Genomic DNA, 26219 nt, shown 5'->3' with positions numbered 1-26219 from the left:
AGACCAGGCACTCAGAATGGGTCCAGCTAACTCTCAGGAACCAACTCAGACCAGGCACTCAGAATGGGTCCAGCTAACTCTCAGGAACCAACTCAGACCAGGCACTCAGAATGGGTCCAGCTAACTCTCAGGAACCAACTCAGACCAGGCACTCAGAATGGGTCCAGCTAACTCTCAGGAACCAACTCAGACCAGGCACTCAGAATGGGTCCAGCTAACTCTCAGGAACCAACTCAGACCAGGCACTCAGAATGGGTCCAGCTAACTCTCAGGTACCAACTCAGACCAGGCACTCAGAATGGGTCCAGCTAACTCTCAGGAACCAACTCAGACCAGGCACTCAGAATGGGTCCAGCTAACTCTCAGGAACCAACTCAGACCAGGCACTCAGAATGGGTCCAGCTAACTCTCAGGAACCAACTCAGACCAGGCACTCAGAATGGGTCCAGCTAACTCTCACGAACCAACTCAGACCAGGCACTCAGAATGGGTCCAGCTAACTCTCAGGAACCAACTCAGACCAGGCACTCAGAATGGGTCCAGCTAACTATCAGGAACCAACTCAGACCAGGCACTCAGAATGGGTCCAGCTAACTATCAGGAACCAACTCAGACCAGGCACTCAGAATGGGTCCAGCTAACTATCAGGAACCAACTCAGACCAGGCACTCAGAATGGGTCCAGCTAACTCTCAGTAACCAACTCAGACCAGGCTGTCAGAATGGGTCCAGCAAACTCTCAGTAACCAACTGAGACCAGGCACTCAGAATGGGTCCAGCTAACTCTCAGTAACCAACTCAGACCAGGCACTCAGAATGGGTCCAGCTAACTCTCAGTAACCAACTCAGACCAGGCTGTCAGAATGGGTCCAGCTAACTATCAGGAACCAACTCAGACCAGGCACTCAGAATGGGTCCAGCTAACTCTCAGTAACCAACTCAGACCAGACTGTCAGAATGGGTCCAGCTAACTCTCAGTAACCAACTCAGACCAGACTGTCAGAATGGGTCCAGCTAACTCTCACTAACCAACTCAGACAAGGCTGTCAGAATGGGTCCAGCTAACTATCAGGAACCAACTCAGACCAGGCAGTCAGAATGGGTCCTATCAGTAACCAACTCAGACCAGGCTGTCAGAATGGGTCCTATCAGTAACCAACTCAGACCAGGCACTCAGAATGGGTCCTATCAGTAACTAACTCAGACCAGGCACTCAGAATGGGTCCTATCAGTAACTAACTCAGACCAGGCTGTCAGAATGGGTCCAACTAACTCTCAGTAACCAACTCAGACCAGGCTGTCAGAATGGGTCCTATCAGTAACCATCGATCTATCTATCAGGTGGCGATCTACCTATCAGGTGGCGATCTACCTATCAGGTGGCGATCTACCTATCAGGTGGCGATCTACCTATCAGGTGGCGATCTATCTATCTATCAGGTGGCGATCTATCTATCAGGTGGCGATATACCTATCAGGTGGCGATCTACCTATCAGGTGGCGATCTATCTATCAGGTGGCGATCTACCTATCAGGTGGCGATCTACCTATCAGGTGGCGATCTACCTATTAGGTGGCGATCTATCTATCAGGTGGCGATCTATCTATCAGGTGGCGATCTATCTATCAGGTGGCGATCTACCTATCAGGTGGCTAGATCGCAGGGACGTGATCCATATTCATACTATGAGACGTTTGATACAAAACTAGCCCCCTTGGGTACAGACAGAAGATGTTTTGATTGATGTGGATTGACGGTTAGATTGACAACCAAGTCAAATGTCCAGCTCATAGGTTTTTATATACTTGGAATAAGTAGAGTAAGTAGTCATTTCTATAGTGTTATTATTACTGTCTGTTTCAGATCCCAGTCACACCACCTGCGGAGATCCTGGAACCCCCATGTTTGGAAACCAGAACAACACCCAAGGCTACCAGGTTACAATACTGTGGGGATGTGGGACAGGTTACAATACTGTGGGGATGTGGGACAGGTTACAATACTGTGGGGATGTGGGACAGGTTACTATACTGTGGGGATGTGGGACAGGTTACAATAATGTGGGGATGTGGGACAGGTTACAATACTATGGGGATGTGGGAGAGCATGCTACCAGGCTACAATACTGTGGGGATGTGGGACAGCATGCTATCAGGTTACTATACTATGGGGATGTGGGAGAGCATGCTACCAGGCTACAATACTGTGGGGATGTGGGTAGAGCATGCTACCAGGCTACAATACTGTGGGGATGTGGGACAGCATGCTACCAGGTTACTATACTGTGGGGATGTGGGACAGCATGCTATCAGGTTACAATACTGTGGGGATGTGGGACAGCATGCTATCAGGCTACAATACTATGGGGATGTGGGTAGAGCATGCTACCAGGCTACAATACTGTGGGTTTGTGGGACAGACAGCATGCTATCAGGTTACTATACTGTGGGGATGTGGGACAGCATGCTACCAGGCTACAATACTGTGGGGATGTGGGACAGCATGCTACCAGGCTACAATACTGTGGGGATGTGGGACAGCATGCTACCAGGCTACAATACTGTGGGAATGTGGGACAGGTTACAATACTGTGGGGATGTGGGACAGGTTACTATATACTGTGGGGATGTGGGACAGGTTACTATATACTGTGGGGATGTGGGACAGCATGCTACCAGGTTACTATACTGTGGGGATGTGGGACAGGTTACTATACTGTGGGGATGTGGGACAGCATGCTACAAGGCTACAATACTGTGGGGATGTGGGACAGGTTACAATACTGTGGGGATGTGGGACAGCATGCTACCAGGTTACTATACTGTGGGGATGTGGGACAGGTTACTATATACTGTGGGGATGTGGGACAGGTTACAATACTGTGGGGATGTGGGACAGCATGCTACCAGGTTATTATACTGTGGGGATGTGGGACAGGTTACTATATACTGTGGGGATGTGGGACAGGTTAGAATACTGTGGGGATGTGGGACAGTATGCTACCAGGTTACAACACTGTGGGGATGTGGGACAGGTTACAATACTGTGGGGATGTGGGACAGGTTACAATACTGTGGGGATGTGGGACAGCATGCTAACAGGTTACAATACTGTGGGGATGTGGGACAGGTTACAATACTGTGGAGATGTGGGACAGGTTACAATACTGTGGGGATGTGGGACAGCATACTACCAGGTTACAATACTGTGGGGATGTGGGACAGGTGACTATACTGTGGGGATGTGGGACAGGTTACAATACTGTGGGATATGGGACAGGTTATAATACTGTAGGGATGTAGGACAGCATGCTACCAGGTTACAATACTGTGGGGATGTGGGACAGGTTCCTATAATGTGGGATGTGGGACAGCATCCTACCAGGTTAAAATACTGTGGGAATGTGGGACAGGTTACAATACTGTGGGGATGTGGGACAGGTTACTATACTGTGGGGATGTGGGACAGCATGCTATCAGGTTACAATACTGTGGGGATGTGGGACAGCATACTACCAGGTTACTATACTGTGGGGATGTGGGACAGCATGCTACCAGGTTACTATACTGTGGGGATGTGGGACAGGTTACTATACTGTGGGGATGTGGGACAGCATGCTACCAGGTTACTATACTGTGGGGATGTGGGACAGGCTACTATACTGTGGGGATGTGGGACAGGTTACTATACTCTGGTGGTGTGGGACAGGTTACTATAATGTGGGGATGTGGGACAGGTTACTATACTGTGGGGGTGTGGGAGAGCATGCTACCAGGTTACTATGCTGTGGGGATGTGGGACAGCATGCTACCAGGTTACTATACTATGGGGATGTGGGACAGCATGCTACCAGGTTACTATACTGTGGGGATGTGGGACAGCATGCTACCAGGTTACTGGGGATGTGGGGGGACAGGTTACTATACTGTGGGGGTGTGGGGGGACAGGTTACTATATTGTGGGGGGTGTGGGGACAGGTTACTATACTGTGGGGGTGTGGGGGGACAGGTTACTATACTGTGGGAGTGTGTGGGGACAGGTTACTATACTGTGGGGGAACAGGTTACTATACTGTGGGGGTGTGTGGGGACAGGTTACTATACTGTGGGGGTGTGGGACAGGTTACTATGCTGTGGGGGTGTGGGACAGGTTACTCTACTGTGGGGGTGTGGGACAGGTTACTCTACTGTGGGGTTGTGGGACAGGTTACTATACTTTGGGGGTGTGGGACAGGTTACTATACTGTGGAGGTGTGGGACAGGTTACTATACCGTGGGGGTGTGGGACAGGTTACTCTACCGTGGGGGTGTGGGACAGGTTACTATACCGTGGGGTGTGGGACAGGTTACTCTACCGTGGGGGTGTGGGACAGGTACTCTACTGTGGGGGTGTGGGACAGGTTACTCTACTGTGGGGGTGTGGGACAGGTTACTCTACTGTGGGGGTGTGGACAGGTTACTCTACTGTGGGGGTGTGGGACAGGTTACTCTACTGTGGGGGTGTGGGACAGGTTACTCTACTGTGGGGGTGTGGGACAGGTTACTCTACTGTGGGGGTGTGGGACAGGTTACTCTACTGTGGGGGTGTGGGGGAACTAGCATTTGTTCCAAGGTGTTATACGTTTGGAAGTTCTTTCTCTTTGTTGGTAAAGTTTAAGCGTTCTGATGTTTCTGTATGTTAATGTCCCTGAGGTGTGAATATGGCCCTGAGGTGTGAATCTGTCCCTGAGGTGTGAATCTGTCCCTGAGGTGTGAATATGGCCCTGAGGTGTGAATCTGTCCCTGAGGTGTGAATATGGCCCTGAGGTGTGAATCTGTCCCTGAGGTGTGAATCTGTCCCTGAGGTGTGAATCTGTCCCTGAGGTGTGATCTGTCCCTGAGGTGTGTGTCTGTCCCTGAGGTGTGAATCTGTCCCTGAGGTGTGAATATGGCCCTGATGTGTGAATATGGCCCTGAGGTGTGAATCTGTCCCTGAGGTGTGAATCTGTCCCTGAGGTGTGAATCTGTCCCTGAGGTGTGAATCTGTCCCTGAGGTGTGATCTGTCCCTGAGGTGTGTGTCTGTCCCTGAGGTGTGAATCTGTCCCTGAGGTGTGAATATGGCCCTGATGTGTGAATATGGCCCTGAGGTGTGAATCTGTCCCTGAGGTGTGAATCTGTCCCTGAGGTGTGACTCTGTCCCTGAGGTGTGAATCTGTCCCTGAGGTGTGATCTGTCCCTGAGGTGTGAGTCTGTCCCTGAGGTGTGAATCTGTCCCTGAGGTGTGAATCTGTCCCTGAGGTGTGAATCTGTCCCTGAGGTGTGTGTCTGTCCCTGAGGTGTGAGTCTGTCCCTGAGGTGTGAGTCTGTCCCTGAGGTGTGAATCTGTCCCCTGCCCGAGGTGTGAATCTGTCCCTGAGGTGTGAATCTGTCCCTGAGGTGTGAATCTGTCCCTGAGGTGTGAATCTGTCCCTGAGGTGTGAATCTGTCCCTGAGGTGTGAATCTGTCCCTGAGGTGTGACTCTGTCCCTGAGGTGTGACTCTGTCCCTGAGGTGTGACTCTGTCCCTGAGGTGTGACTCTGTCCCTGAGGTGTGACTCTGTCCCTGAGGTGTGACTCTGTCCCTGAGGTGTGAATCTGTCCCTGAGGTGTGAATCTGTCCCTGAGGTGTGTGTCTGTCTCTAACCCTGAGGTGTGTATCTGTCCCTGAGGTGTGTATCTGTCTCTAACCCTGAGGTCTGTGCCTGTCTCTAACCCTGAGGTGTGTTTCTGTCTCTAACCCTGAGGTGTGTATCTGTCTCTGAGGTGTGTGTCTGTCTCTAACCCTGAGGTGTGTATCTGTCTCTGAGGTGTGTGTCTGTCTCTAACCCTGAGGTGTGTCTCCACCCTACAGATCAGCAGTACAGTATTGTTCAGCTGTAGGAAGGGCTACCTGCTACAAGGCTCCACAACACGTACCTGTCTACCCAACCTGACCTGGAATGGCTTCCAACCAGAGTGTATAGGTATGTATACACACACACACACACACACACACACACACACACACCTGTCTACCAAACCTCACCTGGAGTGGCTTCTAACCAGAGTGTATAGGTATGTATAGACACACACACACCTGTCTACCCAACCTCACCTGGAGTGGCTTCTAACCAGAGTGTATAGGTACGTATAGACACACACACCTGTCTACCCAACCTCACCTGGAGTGGCTTCTAACCAGAGTGTATAGGTACGTATAGACACACACACACCTGTCTACCCAACCTCACCTGGAGTGTTTAGGTAGGTATACACACCTGACTTAACGATGTAGGGTTAGTAGTAGACATGTAGTATTGTTTAATGTACATCCTGTCTCCCTCTGCTTTTTATTTCTTAACGTCCTTATTTTGTGTCTAGAACATTAATTTACCTGTCTTCTAAATCCATCTCTCCTCCCCTCTTCTAAATCCATCTCTCCTCCCCTCTTCTAAATCCATCTCTCCTCCCCTCTTCTAAATCCATCTCTCCTCCCCTCTTCTAAATCCACCTCTCCTCCCCCTCCATCTATCCTCCCCTCTTCTAAATCCATCTATCCTCCCCTCTTCTAAATCCATCTATCCTCCCCTCTTCTAAATCCATCTCTCCCCCCCTCTTCTAAATCCACCTCTCCTCCCCTCTTCTAAATCCACCTCTCCTCCCCTCTTCTAAATCCACCTCTCCTCCCCTCTTCTAAATCCACCACTCCTCCCCTCTTCTAAATCCACCACTCCTCCCCTCTTCTAAATCCATCTCTCCTCCCCTCTTCTAAATCCATCTCTCCTCCCCTCTTCTAAATCCACCTCTCCTCCCCTCTTCTAAATCCACCACTCCTCCCCTCTTCTAAATCCACCACTCCTCCCCTCTTCTAAATCCACCACTCCTCCCCTCTTCTAAATCCATCTCTCCTCCCCTCTTCTAAATCCATGTCTCCTCTCCCTCCATATATTCTCCCCTCTTCTAAATCCATCTCTCCTCCCCTCTTCTAAATCCACCTCTCCTCCCCCTCCATCTATCCCCCCCCTCTTCTAAATCCATCTCTCCTCCCCTCTTCTAAATCCATCTCTCCTCCCCCTCCATCTATCCTCCCCTCTTCTAAATCCACCTCTCCATCTATCCTCCCCTCTTCTAAATCCACCTCTCCATCTATCCTCCCCTCTTCTAAATCCACCTCTCCTCTCCCTCCATCTATCCTCCCCTCTTCTAAATCCACCTCTCCTCCCCCTCCATCTATCCTCCCCTCTTCTAAATCCATCTCTCCTCCCCTCTTCTAAATCCACCTCTCCTCCCCCTCCATCTATCCTCCCCTCTTCTAAATCCATCTCTGTCCTCCCTCCATCTATCCTCCCCTCTTCTAAACCCATCCCCCCCTCCCTGTCCCCCCCCCCTCTCTCTCTCTCTCTCTCTCTCTCTCTCTCTCTCTCTCTCCTCCCTCCCTCCCCCCCCCCCCTCTCTCTCTCTCTCTTTCTCTCCTCCCTCCCCTCCCCCACTCTCTCTCTCCTCTCCCTCTCCTCCCCCCCTCCATCTCTCCAGCCCACCACTGTAGCCAGCCAGAGATGCCCACCCAGGTGGATGTGTCTGCCATAGAGTTGCCGTCTCTAGGTTACACCCTGATCTACACCTGTCAGCCAGGGTTTTACCTGGCCGAGGGGTCAGAACACAGAACCTGCCGTGGCGACGGGAGCTGGACCGGGAAGCAACCTGGCTGTGCTGGTACGGACAAAACCCACCTGGACTTTAGACAATCACATGGACACACAAACACACCTGGACAGTAGACAATCACATGGACACACAAACACACCTGGACAGTAGACAATCACATGGACACACAAACACACCTGGACAGTAGACAATCACATGGACACACAAACACACCCTAGTGCAAACACATCACACACTCCATGCCCTCCTAATAGCCAGTACACACACACACACACCACACACACACACTTCTAATGGTGTATAATTTGGGGAATAGTAATTTGTTTACTTCTACAACAACACTGCAAAATCCTGTTGTTCAATAATTATTCAAAAAGTAGTACAGTATTCACTGAGGTCTGGGACTTTAAATGTGAAGGGAGGAGAAAGGAGGAGAGAGGCAGGGACAGGTAGTGAAGAAGGGAGAGTTGTCAGGGACACGTAGTGAAGAAGGGAGAGGTGTCAGGGAGGACAGGTAGTGAAGAAGGGAGAGTTGTCAGGGACAGGTAGTGAAGAAGGGAGAGGTGTCAGGTACAGGTAGTGAAGAAGGGAGAGGTGTCAGGGAGGACAGGTAGTGAAGAAGGGAGAGGTGTCAGGGAGGACAGGTAGTGAAGAAGGGAGAGGTGTCAGGGAGGACAGGTAGTGAAGAAGGGAGAGGTGTCAGGGAGGACAGGTAGTGAAGAAGGGAGAGGTGTCAGGGACAGGTAGTGAAGAAGGGAGAGGTGGCAGGGAGGACAGGTAGTGAAGAAGGGAGAGGTGTCAGGGATGACAGGTAGTGAAGAAGGGAGAGGTGTCAGGGACAGGTAGTAAAGAAGGGAGAGGTGGCAGGGAGGACAGGGAGTGAAGAAGGGAGAGGTGTGAGGGACAGGTAGTGAAGAAGGGAGAGGTGGCAGGGAGGACAGGTAGTGAAGAAAGGAGAGTTGTCAGGGAGGACAGGTAGTGAAGAAGGGAGAGGTGTGAGGGACAGGTAGTGAAGAAGGGAGAGGTGGCAGGGAGGACAGGTAGTGAAGAAGGGAGAGTTGTCAGGGAGGACAGGTAGTGAAGAAAGGAGAGGTGTCAGGGAGGACAGGTAGTGAAGAAGGGAGAGGTGTCAGGGAGGACAGGTAGTGAAGAAGGGAGAGGTGTCAGGGAGGACAGGTAGTGAAGAAGGGAGAGGTGTCAGGGAGGACAGGTAGTGAAGAAGGGAGAGGTGTCAGGGACAGGTAGTGAAGAAGGGAGAGGTGTCAGGGACAGGTAGTGAAGAAGGGAGAGGTGTCAGGGAGGACAGGTAGTGAAGAAGGGAGAGGTGTCAGGGAGGACAGGTAGTGAAGAAGGGGAGAGGTGTCAGGGAGGACAGGTAGTGAAGAAGGGAGAGGTGTCAGGGAGGACAGGTAGTGAAGAAGGGAGAGGTGTCAGGGAGGACAGGTAGTGAAGAAGGGAGAGGTGTCAGGGAGGACAGGTAGTGAAGAAGGGAGTAGTGAAGAAGGGAGAGGTGGCAGGGAGGACAGGTAGTGAAGAAGGGAGTAGTGAAGAAGGGAGAGGTGTCAGGGAGGACAGGAAGTGAAGAAGGGAGAGGTGGCAGGGAGGACAGGTAGTGAAGAAGGGAGAGGTGGCAGGGAGGACAGGAAGTGAAGAAGGGAGAGGTGTCAGGGAGGACAGGTAGTGAAGAAGGGAGAGGTGTTCAGGGTCAGGAAGTGAAGAAGGGAGAGGTGTCAGGGAGGACAGGTAGTGAAGAAGGGAGAGGTGTCAGGGTCAGGAAGTGAAGAAGGGAGAGATGTCAGGGATGACAGGTAGTGAAGAAGGGAGAGGTGTCAGGGTCAGGAAGTGAAGAAGGGAGAGGTGGCAGGGAGGACAGGTAGTGAAGAAGGGAGAGGTGTCAGGGTCAGGAAGTGAAGAAGGGAGAGGTGCCAGGGTCAGGAAGTGAAGAAGGGAGAGGTGGCAGGGATGACAGGTAGTGAAGAAGGGAGAGGTGTCAGGGTCAGGAAGTGAAGAAGGGAGAGGTGTCAGGGTCAGGAAGTGAAGAAGGGAGAGGTGGCAGGGAGGACAGGTAGTGAAGAAGGGAGAGGTGGCAGGGAGGACAGGTAGTGAAGAAGGGAGAGGTGTCAGGGAGGATAGGTAGTGAAGAAGGGAGAGGTGGCAGGTAGGATATTAACAGCACCTGTGGGGGATTTGACTGGAGAGCAGCTCACTTTGTTGGGATGTGTGTGTGTGTGTGTGTGTGTGTGTGTGTGTGTCCTGTCGCTAACAGCGACCCTCACTCACGTTACCAGGGGATTACTTTCAGGGGGGGGGGGGGGGGGGGGGGGGGTGGGGGGGGGGGGAGTCAATCAAACTGGAAGTGCTTATGTTGACTTCCTGTTGTTGATGTTGTTTCAGCTGATATCCGTCCCAGTGGGAAGACAGTGGGGACAGTCCAGGAGCCACCCAACCCCAAACTACCAGGTAGCTAAACTAAAATAAGTCTAGAAATACCGAAATACTCTTCCTGTCTGTTAAATACACTACAACTTGTTACTAGACAACGACAACAACTCAACATGCCCTGGGACAGACGAACGTCCTGTCCAGGTGGTGTCCTGGTACATCAAGCTGTCTCACTACAGAAGCAGGAGACAGACTAGTGTCCTGTCCTGTGGGTGTCCTGGTACATCACGCTGTCTCACTAAAGAAGCAGGAGACAGACTAGTGTCCTGTCCTGTGGGTGTCCTGGTACATCAAGCTGTCTCACTACAGAAACAGGAGATAGACTAGAGTACTGGTACATCACGCTGTCACACTACAGAAACAGGAGACAGACTAGTGTCCTGTCCAGGGTGTGTACTGAAAATACTCCCTCCCTCCCTCCATCTTGCTCTTTCTCCCTCCCTCCCTCCCCTCCCTCCCTCCCTCCCTCCCTCCCTCCCTCCCTCCCTCCCTCCCTCCCTCCCTCCCTCCCTCCCTCCATCTTGCGCTTTCTCCCTCCCTCCCTCCCTCCCTCCCTCCCTCCCTCCCTCCCTCCCTCCCTCCCTCCCTCCCTCCCTCCCTCCCTCCCTCCCTCCCTCCCTCCCTCCATCTTGCGCTTTCTCCCTCCCTCCCTCCCTCCCTCCCTCCCTCCCTTCCACCCTCCCTTCCACCCTCCCTTCCACCCTCCTTTCATCCCCCTCCCTCCCTCCTTTCATCCCCCTCCCACCCTCCCCCTCCCTCTACCCTCCCCTCCCCAGTCCCGGTTGGTGTGTTTGCTAAGAACAGCCTGTGGAGAGGATCTTATGAGTACCTGGGGAAGAAGCAGCCTGCCATGCTGAGCATTACCTCCTATGAAGCCTTCAACCAGCGAGTTAATGGAACTCTCATCGACCACAGTGGGGTGGAACTCAAACTGGCTGGTGAGTCTGTTGTGACAGACTATACTAATATACTATATACTATATACACTATATAGATATACTATATACACTACATAGATATACTATATATACTATATAGATATACTATATACACTATATAGATATACTATATACACTATATAGATATACTATATACACTATATAGATATACTATATACACTATATAGATATACTATATACACTATATAGATATACTATATACACTATATAGATATACTATATACACTATATAGATATACTATATACACTAAGCTGTCTGTTTCTCTGTCTCTCTCTCTCCCTCTCCCTCTCCCTCTCGCTCTCTCTCTCTCTCTCTCTCTCTCTCTTGCTCTCTCCCTCCATCTTTCTATATCTCCCATTCCTTCCCTCCTCTCTCTCTGTCAGGTACCTATAAAAGAGAGGAGTCTCAGCTCCTGCTGCAGGTGCATCAGATCAGAGGTCCTGTAGAGATCTTTGTCAACAAGTTTAAGATGGATAACTGGGCCCTCGACGGACATGTGAGTAAAGCACTAGGGTCCTTCTGATCAGAGGAGGTAGAGCTGCTAGAGGACATTACACACACACACACACACACACACACACACACACACACACACACACACACACACACACACACACACACACACACACACACACACACACACACACACATATGCACGCACAGACAGACACACACACAAATACAGACACACACACACACATACACACACACACATGCACAGGCACAGGCACACACACACACACATACATGCACACGCACACACACAGACATGTACACACACACACACAAAAACACACACACACACAGGCACACGTGCCCTGTCACTCTGGGAGATGTACGGCTCAGAGCGAGTTTCTCTTTAATTAAAATGTCAGTTAAATCACTGGTTAGTAATCAGGCCCAGACTTCCCCCACCTCCCCTCCTCTCCCCTCCTCTCCTCACCTCCCCCACCTCCTCTCCTCTCCTCTCCTCTCCTCTCCTCTCCTCTCCTCCTCTCCTCTCATCCCCTCCCCTCCCATCCTCTCCTCCTCTCCCCTCCTCTACTCTCCTCCTCCCCTCCCCTCCATTCCTCTCCTCTCATATCATCTCATCTCATCTCATCTAACATCATCTCCACTACCGTGTGTGTGTGTGTGTGTGTGTGTGTGTGTGTGCGTACATGTGAGATGCAGAAAAACGCTGTGTCAAATTAAATGTCAGTCAGAAGAAGTCCTCTCATGAAATTTAATTTTCAACATTCTGCTTTGTTTGACTGACCCTGATTTCTCTCCTTGAATAATCTCTCCTCTCTCTCCCCTCCCTCTCTCCTCCCTCACTCCTCTCTCCAGGTGTCCTACATTGCCTCATCTAGTTCCTTTGTGTACCAAGGATTCGTCCGAGGAAAAGGATTCGGACAGTTTGGCCTTCAAAGACTAGGTGAGTTTACTAAACTGTGTGTGTTTTTACCAGCTCTGCATGGTTACAGTGTAAATTCTTCATGGATACAGGGTTAATTCTGCGTGGTTTGTCATAATTTGGAAACCAAAGTCTATTTCTAGTGACCAGGCCACTCTATACACCACTCTATACACCACTCTATACACCACTAAAGACACCACTCTATACACCACTCTATACACCACTAAAGACACCACTCTATACACCACTCTAGACACCACTCTATACACCACTATAGACACCACTATAGACACCCATCCATACACCACTCTAGACACCAATATAGACATCACTCTATACACCATTATAGACACCACTCTATACACCACTATAGACACCACTCTATACACCGCTCTATACACCACTATAGACACCACTCTATACACCACTCTATACACCGCTATAGACACCACTCTATACACCACTCTAGGCACCACTCTATACACCACTATAGACACCACTATAGACACCCCTCCATACACCACTCTAGACACCACTCGAGACACCACTCTAGACACCAATAGAGACACCACTCTATACACCATTATAGACACCACTCTATACACCACTATAGACACCACTATATACACCACTACAGACACCACTCTATACACTGCTATAGACACCACTCTATACACCACTCTAGGCACCACTCTATACACCACTCTAGACACCACTATAGACACAACTATAGACACCACTCTAGACTCTAGACACCACTCTAGATGCCTTTCTAGACTCAATACATCACTCTAGACACCACTCTAGATACCACTCTATACACCACTCTAGACACAAATATAGACACCACTCTAGACACCACTCTAGACACCACTCTATACATCACTCTAGACACCGCTCTATACATCACTCTAGACACCACTCTAGACCCCACTCTAGACACCACTCTAGACACCACTCTAGACCCCACTCCATACATCACTCTAGACACCACTCTAGACCCCACTCTAGACACCACTCTAGACCCCACTCTATACATCACTCTAGACACCACTGGATAAGCTGATATGACCTGGGACGGCAGGGTAACCTGATATGACCTGGGACGACAGGGTTTCTGATAGGACCTGGGACGGCAGGGTAACCTGATAGGACCTGGGACGACAGGGTATTCTGATATGATCTGGGACGACAGGGTATTCTGATATGATCTGGGACGCAGGGTATTCTGATATGACCTGGGACGACAGGGTATTCTGATATGACCTGGGACAGCAGGTGCTCAGGACTGTGTGCTTCTCTTCACTCTGTGGGGTTTTGGTTGGCCGCCACTTCCCAACTCTGTGGGATTTTGGTTGGCCGCCACTTCCCAACTCTGTGGGGTTTTGGTTGGCCACCACTTCCCAACTCTGTGGGGTTTTGGTTGGCCACCGCTTCCCAACTCTGTGGGATTTTGGTTGGCCGCCACTTCCCAACTCTGTGGGGTTTTTGTTGGCCGTCGCTTCCCAACTCTGTGGGGTTTTGGTTGGCCACCGCTTCCCAACTCTGTGGGGTTTTGGTTGGCCACTGCTTCCCAAATCTGTGGGGTTTTGGTTGGCCACCGCTTCCCAACTCTGTGGGGTTTTGGTTGGCCACCGCTTCCACACTCTGTGGGGTTTTGGTTGGCCACCGCTTCCCAGCCTAATTAATTGAGTTCATTCTTGTTAGTCGTTGGGACTTTATTGGCGCTCGGTTGGCATCCACTCTCAGGTGGGCCATCTCTCTCTTGTTGTCGTTGGATACACACGCGCCGCCCTAAATTGAAAATGGAATCTGAAATGACTTCTTCGCTGTCGGGCCTTGAAGTCATGAATTAAAACCCATTGTTGGAATAATGGAATTTGACTTTCCCAGGAACCAGGCTTGTCCGATGAGTCTAGTGGAAACACGGAAAATTGAGACCCCTTTGCAACTTTCTCTCTAGATTAACCAATCATTTAATGGAAAATTGTCTTGTTTTTTTTTGTGTTGTTGATTTTTAATTGGCTTAGACGTCTGTCACTCTATTAGCTTGTTCTATTTTCCTTTTTGTTGTTGTTTGTTTATTTGGTTTCATCCTAGTTGGTCCATGGTCTATAGTGGTGTATAGAGTGGTGTATAGAGTGGTGTATAGAGTGGTCTATAGTGGTGTATAGAGTGGTGTATAGAGTGGTGTATAGAGTGGTGTATAGAGTGGTCTATAGTGGTGTATAGAGTGGTGTATAGAGTGGTCTATAGTGGTGTATAGAGTGGTGTATAGAGTGGTGTATAGAGTGGTATATAGAGTGGTGTATAGAGTGGTGTATAGAGTGGTGTATAGAGTGGTGTATAGAGTGGTGTATAGAGTGGTGTATAGAGTGGTGTATAGAGTGGTGTATAGAGTGGTGTCACTGTATTGTGTATTTTGTATTTTATTGTGTTTTGAATACCTAGCTGGTCATGTGTCATACATCTTCCTATTTTCTGTCTTGAAATTCCAGTGAGCAAAACTAAAAGCACATCTTTTCAACCCGTTTTGCTCTCTGGGATCATCCTATTTGCTTCATGGTAGTGATTGTATTGTATATTGAATGTTGTTTTATATATATATATATTTATAGGTTATTTTTATGGTATTTGAACTGTTCTGTCTCTTTCTCTCTCTCTCTCTCTCTCTCTCTCTCTCTCTCTCTCTCTCTCTCTCTCTCTCTCTCTTTCTCTCTCTCTCTCTCTCTCTCTCTCTCTCTCTCTCTCTCTTTCTCTCTCTCTCTTTCCCCCCTCCCACAGAGAGTTTAGACAGGAGCAGGGAGAACCCCCACTTCCCCCCCAACAGCAGTTCAGTTGCAGCAGCCATCTTAGTGCCGTTCATAGCCATGATCATTGCAGGCTTCGCTCTGTACCTCTACAAACACAGGTACCCTATGATACAATATATCGACCCTCAATATCAATATGAACACAGGTCTCATCTCTCTCTCTCTCTCTCTCTCTCTCTCTCTCTCTCTCTCTCTCTCTCTCTCTCTCTCTCTCTCTCTCTCTCTCTCTCTCTCTCTCTCTCTCTCTCTCTCTCAGGAGAAGACCTAAGGTACCGTTTAACGGCTATGCAGGTCATGAGAACACGAACGGTAGAGCTACGTTTGAGAACCCCATGTACGACCGCAACATCCAGCCCACCGACATCCTGGCCAACGAGACAGAGTTTACAGTCAGCACAGTGTGCACGGCCGTATAGCCACTGTTACCTCCAGAGGTGAGAGATAGAGTGTGTGTGTTTGTGTGTGTATGTGTGTGTGTGTGTGTGTGTGTGTGTGTGTGTGTGTGTGTGTGTGTGTGTGTGTGTGTGTGTGTGTGTGTGTGTGTGTGTGTGTGTGTGTGTGTGTGTGTGTGTGTGTGTGTGTGACCAGCACACACACACATTGTGAGAATTCAACCACTTAACATTAAAAAGACCATAGAGTTGATTTGAATTTTTTTAAATCAGCTCTGTACGTAGAGACCAACATTGTGTGCAGGCTTTTGTTCCATCCAAACACATCTGACTCATTCCTAGTAAAGGAATCATTGTTTGCTTCTGAATCAGTTCATACTAAACTGACAACGATCATAGAGCCATGTGACAGACGCAGTCCTACAGAATACACAGTACCAGTCAAAAGTTTGGACACACACTATTCCCTACATACCAGAGCCCTATTCCCTATATAGTGGTACTACTATAGACCAGAGCCCTATTCCCTATATAGTGGTACTACTATAGACCAGAGCCCTATTCCCTATATAGTGGTACTACTATAGACCAGAGCCCTATTACCTATATAGTGGTACTACTATAGACCAGAGCCCTATTCCCTATATAGTGGTACTACTATATACCAGAGCCCTATTCCCTATATAGTGGTACTACTATATACCAGAGCCCTATTCCCTATATAGTGGTACTACTATAGACCAGAGCCCTATTCCCTATATAGTGGTACTACTATAGACCAGAGCCCTATTCCCTATATAGTGGTACTACTATAGACCAGAGCCCTATTCCCTATATAGTGCACTACTATAGACCAGAGCCCTATTCCCTATATAGTACACTAATATAGACCAGAGCCCTATTCCCTATATAGTGGTACTACCATAGACCAGAGCCCTATTCCCTATATAGTGGTATTACTATAGACCAGAGCCCTATTCCCTATATAGTGCACTACTATAGACCAGAGCCCTGTTCCCTATATAGTACACTACTATAGACCAGAGCCCTATTCCCTATATAGTACACTAATATAGACCAGAGCCCTATTCCCTATATAGTGCACTACTATAGACCAGAGCCCTGTTCCCTATATAGTACACTACTATAGACCAGAGCCCTATTCCCTATATAGTGGTACTACTATAGACCAGAGCCCTATTCCCTATATATAGTGGTACTACTATAGACCAGAGCCCTATTCCCTATATAGTGGTACTACTATAGACCAGAGCCCTATTCCCTATATAGTGGTACTACTACATACCAGGGCCCTATTCCCTATATAGTGGTACTACTATAGACCAGGGCCCTATTCCCTATATAGTGCACTACTACAGACCAGAGCCCTATTCCCTATATAGTGGTACTACTATAGACCAGAGTACTATTCCCTATATAGTGACTGGTCTTCTGCTTCTTCTTCTTCTTCTCTATCAGGATGTTTCCTAGACATTTTTATTCACACCCAAAGTTCAATGGTCACTGATTCCAAGGTTTATAAATTCAAGCAGACAAACACGATCGTGTGTCACGTCTCTAACCCTGTTTCTCTTTTCTTTTCTCTTCATGTCTCATCACCATCTTCTCACCATCATCCTCTCTCTCATCCTCTTTTATCATCCTACCTGCCTCCTCTATATATTCCTAATCTCTGTCTCTGTCTCTATCGCTGTGTCTCTGTCTCTGTGTCTCTCTCTCTGTGTCTCTGTCTCTCTGTCTCTATCTCTGTCTCTCTCTCTCTCTGTGTCTCTATCTCTGTGTCTCTCGCTGTGTCTCTGTCTCTGTGTCTCTCTCTCTGTGTCTCTCTCTCTGTGTCTCTATCTCTGTGTCTCTCGCTGTGTCTCTGTCTCTGTGTCTCTCTCTCTGTGTCTCTCTCTCTCTGTGTCTCTATCTCTGTGTCTCTCGCTGTGTCTCTGTCTCTGTGTCTCTCTCTTTGTGTCTCTCTCTCTGTGTCTCTCTCTCTGTGTCTCTCTCTCTGTGTCTCTATCTCTGTGTCTCTGTCTCTGTGTCTCTCTCTCTGTGTCTCTATCTCTGTGTCTCTGTCTCTGTGTCTCTCTCTGTCTCTGTGTCTCTCTGTGTCTCTATTGCTGTGTCTCTGTCTCTGTGTCTCTATCTCTGTGACTCTCTCTGTCTCTGTGTCTCTCTGTGTCTCTTTCTCTGTGTCTCTGTCTCTGTGTCTCTCTCTCTCTCTCTGTCTCTCTCTCTGACTCACACTCTCACTCTCTCTCTCTGTCTCCCTTTCTCTCTCTCTCTCACTCTCCATCTTCTTCCTCCTGCCATGTCTCCCATCACCCACCTTACAGGCCGAGGGAGTGTAAAGGCAGGAGACCCACCCATGCCGGAGCCCCCTTTACGAGAAAGACCCTCATCTAACTGGACAAAAGGAAAGGAAATGAAAAGGAGATGTTTTTATACCGACTACAATACATTTAAAGAGAAGAAAATAAGAAAACAGACAACCCTGTCGTCCCGGTGACAACAGCGTGGTCTTTACATGGTCTCCTTGCTACTTTAATTCTCTGAGGAATATCTACTCCTGTCTGCCTGGGCAGCAAGGTTGAACTACGCTGTGGCAATGATCCTAGATGACCGTCTATCTATTTTTCTTCAAAAACTTTCAGCAGAGATATTGGCCTGTAGTATACACATATACGCAGCTGATACACAGGTGGCTTTGACAGGACAAGAACCAGTCAGTGTTAGCAGCTTGCTGTGTACCGACAAAACCTGGCATGGACTATTTCCAACTGGACCAAACTGGATCTAACTGGACCCAACTGGACCTAACTGGACCAAACTGGACCTAACTGGATCTAACTGGACCTAACTTGATCTAACTGGATCTATGCGTCATGAGAAAGGCACTCTGGACTGCTTGCTTTTTTGGACAAGTACTTAATGATTAGGCCCCATTTTCTTCCTGACCTGTTGGTTTTCATCGCCTCCGGAAGTTTCCTCTGAGACGTTGACACACTGTGGCTGCAGAAAGATTAAAGTGGGATGCGAATATCAGTATTGCTTTTTTTACACTCTTCCTGTTTTATCAAGAGGAGATTCTGCTTGCTAAGGTCACAATGTCAGGAGGAGAGGTTAAGAGTTAGCTCAGGAAGGCTGCTGGGAAAGTAATTAGTGAGGATGTTGTGTGTGTGTGTGTGTGTGTGTGTGTGTGTGTGTGTGTGTGTGTGTGTGTGTGTGTGTGTGTGTGTGTGTGTGTGTTCATTGGCTAAATCAGCAATCCAAAGCATATCTCTTGTTTTTGACACCAATAAATCAAACATAGTATCTTATGAACGAGCCGTCCTAGATTCCACAGATCACTGTAGATAATATCTCTGAAGATGACTCTAGAACACAGATCACTGTAGATAATATCTCTGACGATGACTCTAGAACACAGATCACTGTAGATAATATCTCTGACGATGACTCTAGAACACAGATCACTGTAGATAATATCTCTGAAGATGACTCTAGAACACAGAGTTGTTTCTACACCAGACAGACTGATACTGTAATGACAGAGTAGTTTCTACACCAGACAGACTGATACTGTAATGACAGAGTGGTTTCTACACCAGACAGACTGATACTGTAACGACAGAGTGGTTTCTACACCAGACAGACTGATACTGTAACGACAGAGTGGTTTCTACACCAGACAGACTGATACTGTAACGACAGAGTGGTTTCTACACCAGACAGACTGATACTGTAATGACAGAGTGGTTTCTACACCAGACAGACTGATACTGTAACGACAGAGTGGTTTGTAACCTTCAAACCACCTCTCAAGGCCCTGAACCAACTCTACATGGACATACTAAAACAAAAATATGTTCTGAAATGACACTGGTTGTTACAGTCTGTTCTCCCTGTGAATGTCGTAAGGGCCAGTCACTTTGCTTACGTCAACCTAGATCTGTCAGTGAAAGGTAGAAATTAAGTGTCGGATCCATCAATGTAGCGAGGGGCCACAGGATGTGTTTCCATGGAGACTCATGGTGCTAGGAAGCACCTGTGTTTTTTTCCCAGTGTCAGAACCCAAGCATCAAGTCGCACAGAACAGAACATCGATGTTGCATTGACCAACAGATGATGTCGTGTCACACGGTGTTCTTCTGCGACAGCGAAGTCTACTCTTGGTTGTCAGAACCCAAGCATCAAGTCGGTTGGTTGCCACTCTCTCTTGGACTGACCTGCAGAGATGGTATAGGAACTGGCAATGACTCACCAGTCACCATGCTTGCTGATAGAAACAAGAATAATGACTACTCAACTGGTCAATCTGTAATATCAATGAACCTGGACGCTAGGACATGATCAATGAACCAGGATGCTAGGACATGATCAATGAACCAGGACGCTAGGACATGATCAATGAACCAGGAGGCTAGGACATGATCAATGAACCTGGACGCTAGGACATTATCAATGAACCTGGAGGCTAGGACATGATCAATGAACCAGGACGCTAGGACATGATCAATGAACCTGGACGCTCGGACATTATCAATGAACCTGGACGCTCGGACATTATCAATGAACCTGGACGCTAGGACATGATCAATGAACCTGGACGCTCGGACATTATCAATGAACCTGGACGCTAGGACATTATCAATGAGCCTGGACACTAGAGTCTAGGCTCACTCAATAACTGGACTAGTCACCTCCTGCTCTGTTGGTCTACTCTCCTCTTCAAGAAACTCAACTCATCTGTATACAACTGAGGAAACAAATCCATCCATTGCTTGACAGAGGTTTTCTCTCCCTTGGATGTTAAGACATAACATGTCACATCACATCACCACAGGTACTCTTCAGCAAGCTCCCTTACATCTCTTGAAACTTTATCACATTGCTCTATTTTTTGGCCCTCGGCTCATCATGAAAACGTTGCTGAAGGCTCATCATAGCTTTGACAGCAGGGGTATCGGTGGCTTTGCAATTACTCCTGTGCATCTTCAATTGGAAATGATTAATCGGATCATAGCAAAACAGTGTTTACGCTCCGATTCCCCGGCTCCTGCATCATAATCTCCCAATTATCAGGGAAGGTTCGGCGAAGGCAAGCAGCTGGGATATCGGCAGGCGGGACAGACGGGGAGACGACACCCGCTTTGCTTTTCAAATGTTTCAGATGTAAACATCAGCAGAACAAGGACTGTGATCGTGACAGGAAGGGGAGGGGTGAGAGGAAGGGGAGGGGTGACAGGAAGGGGAGGGGTGAGAGGAGCTGTTCTGAGAGAGTGAATAACGTCTTGTGATGTGAGTGATGGAGTCAAGATGTCAGGGAGAAGATGAATTATCAGACCAGTGACACTGTGAGATGTGTTCCCCGTAGGGAGGAAGATGGAATATGGGACTGTGGTTAAATTGGTAAAGTGTCTGTATGTCCCCTTTGAAGACCCTGTCCAGAGATCAGGGCCTCGTTTCCCAGTAGCTAAATAATTTAAGCATTTGGATCAGGGCCTGAAACTAACTTTTTTTTACCAGCCAAAATATTTGTTCACTATAAAACTAAAATAATCCGGATGAGCATGCTTTGTAATGTTTCTAAAATAATAAATGTATCAGTAGTGAGAATTGATGTGGTATTTTGCTCAATGTTATTTCATTTTTTTGTGACCTGAGTCTTTTTATCAAAATATCACAGCTGAGATTAAAATGTTCAGATCCTTTTAAGGGCAGGAGGTTACCCTGGCAACCAGGGCCCTCAAGCCGCTAGCTCTAGTCCTGTCTGTTTTTAAGGGCAGGAGGTTACCCTGGCAACCAGGGCCCTCAAACCCCTAGCTCTAGTCCTGTCTGTTTTTAAGGGCAAGAGGTTACCCTGGCAACCAGGGCACTCAAGCCGCTAGCTCTAGTCCTGTCTGTTTTTAAGGGCAGGAGGTTACCCTGGCAACCAGGGCCCTCAAGCCCCTAGCTCTAGTCCTGTCTGTTAGATAGAGAATCTGATTTAGTTGCCAATGCGTCTTCGCTAGCAGTTGAAGAAAACTCAAACATTGAAAAACAACTTCGCTTGTGAAAGAAAACAAAGTAAATGTTGTTCGAGGTGAGATATTATAGGATTATTATTATAGAATATTATATGAGTATTATTATTATAGGATTATTATTATGATAGGATTATTATTATGATAGGATTATTATTATGATAGGATTATTATTATGATAGGATTATTATTATGATAGGATTATTATTATGATAGGATTATTATTATGATAGGATTATTATTATAGGATTATTATTATGATAGGATTATTATATGATAGGATTATTATTATAGGATTATTATTATGATAGGATTATTATTATAGGATTATTATTATTATAGGAGTGTTATTATTATAGGAGTGTTATTATTATAGGATTATTATTATGATAGGATTATTATATGATAGGATTATTATTATAGGATTATTATTATGATAGGATTATTATTATTATAGGATTATTATTATAGGATTATTATTATAGGATTATTATTATGATAGGATTATTATTATAGGATTATTATTATGATAGGATTATTATATGATAGGATTATTATTATAGGATTATTATTATGATAGGAGTGTTATTATTATAGGAGTGTTATTATTATAGGATTATTATTATGATAGGATTATTATATGATAGGATTATTATTATAGGATTATTATTATGATAGGATTATTATGATAGGATTATTATGATAGGATTATTATATGATAGGATTATTATTATAGGATTATTATTATTATAGGATTATTATTATAGGATTATTATTATTATAGGATTATTATTATAGGATTATTATTATTATAGGAGTGTTATTATTATAGGAGTGTTATTATTATAGGAGTGTTATTATTATAGGATTATTATTATTATAGGAGTGTTATATGATAGGATTATTATATGATAGGATATATTATTCAATGATATTATAGGATTATTATTCACGGTTATTATAGGATTATTATTATTATTATTCTGGGATTATTCATTTAGGATGTTATAGGATGATTATAATAGTTATTGTTATTGTTCTAGCATTATTATTGTAGGATTTGTGGCTAGTTCTTTGTGTGCTCTACCTGCTATTTGTGTCGGATGTTCCATTTCCGTCCTCATTATAATGATCATACCAGATCCGTGGGTATTTTACAGACAACTTTTTTTTTGAAGTGTTTCCCAAACAAGGACGTAGAGAGAACGTATACGTTTAAATTAGGATTATTCCACGATTGTGACGACAGATTAAAAATATTCCCTATGACATCTTATTATGTTTCGATTGGCTGATAAATGACATCACTGATCACATGTTGTCACACATCATGGAACACATTCAAAGGGAAACATTTGAAGCATCATTTTATACTTTGTCAACTTTTGTATTTGTAGTGAACTTTGATCTGAATTCTGTCAGACAGACTAAATATTGTAATTCGATGTTTAAGATAATTATATGTGCGGAGATGGAAGGTGGAAGGGAAGGGCAAAGAAAAGCCCCATGATGCACTTTGACTGCTTTATGGACGATCTGGACTCGTAGATGTGTTTTTTTTTAAGGGGGGCTAACGAAAGGCTCTAGGATTGGCTACTTAAAAAACATCGTCAGGTTCTAACGACGATTTTTAACGCTAGGAAGGCTCTGGGAAACGAGGCTCTACTTAAAAAAAAAAAGAAGCTCTCTGTACAGTGTGTCCTCTCCTGTATCCTGTAGGAGTAGACACTGTGGATGTTTAGAAGGAGGGAGAAAATTCTGCTTGAGTTACAACTTGTGACCATTCAACATACAATTTTCTTCCATTTTCTACCACCCAACTCATCAAGTCATATCATCCAGCCATCATCAGGGATTGAGCTATTATGATGTCAGATTTAGAAGCTAGATTGAGACCCAGGTCTGTGTCCCTTTACTTATGAATTGTACTATCATATTGTAGAACTGATCAGGCCTGATTATTGTTGGACATCCCTTAGTTTACCCAGGATACCCTGGATGGAGACCCAGGTCTTGATCTCCCAACACAGCCTAGCTCACCCGTTATTTATGAGACAGGAACTTCCCATCAGGTACAGCCAAGCAGCGGTGGCCTAAATCAGCCACATCGCTAATATTTGTTTTCCAATTCAGATGTAAAAATCACCGACATAATTCAGTTCAGAGAAGGGAGAGAGAAAAAAAAGACAAAAATAAAAATGAAACCAATCAGTTTATTGTTCTGGTTCCACTTCGTAATTGGTTTTACAACGCTACTTCTTAAAGATTATCTACAATATAAAGATGTATCTCTGCAGTGTGAATACAGTATCTGTCCCGTTCCAATTGTGAGTTGATGCAAAAGGAAAATATTAAATTTATCTAGTGATTTCATGGGCTGAGCAACGACGGTGGAGTCATATTATCTTCAAGCTGTTGGCGTTCACTTCCTGTGACCTCTACTGTACTGCTGCTGTTTCCTGTCATTTCATTGTCAATTAACCCCAAAGTGGTGTAACAGAGGAGAAGATTGTATCAGCGTCTTCCATTTGGTATCTCCTCATAAACAATTCTCTGAGACCCCTATACACTCCAACAAACACAGACACACATGCACACACACAAAAACACATGAACCCCCCCCCCCCCCCCCCCCCACACACACACACACACAAATGCATGCACTCACAAACACATGCACCCCCCCCCCCCCCCCCCCCACACACACACACAAACACACTCACAAACAAACACATGAACCAAAACACACACACACAGACACACTTTTCCCGTGGTAATATACAGCCCATATTTCTGTATCCACATCATGGCTCTCTGCCTCAGGTTTTAAATACCAGCTGATCGGATCGCCTAATATGGAGGGACAGAGTGCCATCTCTCTGGAGAAGGTTTAGGTCTAGGTTGATTTGACAGACTGCCATCTCTCTGGAGAAGGTTTAGGTCTAGACTGATTTGAGAGACTGCCATCTCTCTGGAGAAGGTTTAAATCTAGGTTGATTTGAGAGACTGCCATCTCTCTGGAGAAGGTTTAAATCTAGGCTGATTTGAGAGACTGCCATCTCTCTGGAGAAGGTTTAAATCTAGGTTGATTTGACAGACTGCCATCTCTCTGGAGAAGGTTTAGGTCTAGGTTGATTTGACGCACTGCCATCTCTCTGGAGAAGGTTTAAATCTAGGTTGATTTAACAGACTGCCATCTCTCTGGAGAAGGTTTAGGTCTAGGTTGATTTGACAGAGTGCCATCTCTCTGGAGAAGGTTTAGGTCTAGGTTGATTTGACAGAGTGCCATCTCACTGGAGAAGGTTTAGGTCTAGGTTGATTTGACAGACCGCCATCTCTCTGGAGAAGGTTTAGGTCTAGACTGATTTGAGAGACTGCCATCTCTCTGGAGAAGGTTTAAATCTAGGTTGATTTGAGAGACTGCCATCTCTCTGGAGAAGGTTTAAATCTAGGCTGATTTGAGAGACTGCCATCTCTCTGGAGAAGGTTTAAATCTAGGTTATTTTGACAGACTGCCATCTCTCTGGAGAAGGTTTAGGTCTAGGTTGATTTGACGCACTGCCATCTCTCTGGAGAAGGTTTAAATCTAGGTTGATTTAACAGACTGCCATCTCTCTGGAGAAGGTTTAAGTCTAGGTTGATTTGACAGACTGCCATCTCTCTGGAGGAAGCTTCGGTGTAGGCTGATTTGTTCTATGTTTAGATAATTGTCTTTGAGTCACGGACAGCACTGAGATATGACAAAGTAGGCCTGCGTGTCTAGCCCTTCTATCTAGCCATCCCTACCCATAAGGCCTCTCTGCGTGTTTCGAAATGAAATACAGTCTATTTTTGGGTTAAAACCAAAACCATTTCTGGGCTCCCCTACTTGAGATTGCTTCCAAGGCTCCTCTATTGATATCTATTTGAGATTGGTAACAAGCACTTTCAGCTGTTTCCAGTGCTTTGCCATGACCCACCTGATTCCAGTGACCCACCTGATTCCATTGACGCACCTGATTCCAGTGACACACCTGATTCCAGTGCTTTGCCATGGCCCACCTGATTCCAGTAACCCACCTGATTCCAGTGCTTTGCCATGACCCACCTGATTCCAGTGCTTTGCCATAACCCACCTGATACCAATGACCCACCCGATTCCAGTGCTTTGCAATGACCCACCTGATACCAGTGACCCACCTGATTCCAGTGCTTTGCCATGACCCACCTGATACCAGTGACCCACCTGATTCCAGTGCTTTGCCATAACCCACCTGATTCCAGTGCTTTGCCATGACCCACCTGATACCAGTGCTTTGCCATGACCCACCTGATACCAGTGACCCACCTGATTCCAGTGCTTTGCCATGACCCACCTGATTCCAGTGCTTTGCCATGAACCACCTGATACCAGCGACCCACCTGATACCAATTGCTTTGCCATGACCCACCTGATTCCAGTGACCCACCTGATTCCAGTGCTTTGCCCTGACCCACCTGATTCCAGTGACCCACCTGATTCCAGTGACCCACCCGA

At 46.7% G+C, this 26219-nt stretch overlaps 1 protein-coding gene across 1 annotated transcript in view; it reads left to right on the top strand.

The window, feature by feature from the left end:
• The window catches only part of LOC109883181 (CUB and sushi domain-containing protein 2-like), an 899659-nt gene extending 878536 nt beyond the window's left edge, over window positions 1-21123 (top strand). The window contains 10 exon segments of the mRNA XM_031794932.1: window positions 1864-1937; window positions 5870-5981; window positions 7531-7710; window positions 10057-10122; window positions 10881-11042; window positions 11448-11560; window positions 12394-12481; window positions 15248-15374; window positions 15533-15710; window positions 18014-21123. Coding sequence (XP_031650792.1) covers window positions 1864-1937; window positions 5870-5981; window positions 7531-7710; window positions 10057-10122; window positions 10881-11042; window positions 11448-11560; window positions 12394-12481; window positions 15248-15374; window positions 15533-15692 — 1082 coding nt within the window. The 3' untranslated portion in view covers window positions 15693-15710; window positions 18014-21123.
• The last annotated feature ends 5096 nt before the right edge of the window (window positions 21124-26219 follow it).

This window comes from Oncorhynchus kisutch, linkage group LG17, assembly GCF_002021735.2.
Source record: "Oncorhynchus kisutch isolate 150728-3 linkage group LG17, Okis_V2, whole genome shotgun sequence".
Classification (NCBI taxonomy): Eukaryota; Metazoa; Chordata; class Actinopteri; order Salmoniformes; family Salmonidae; genus Oncorhynchus; species Oncorhynchus kisutch.
This window is presented reverse-complemented; position numbering and strand designations above follow the sequence as displayed.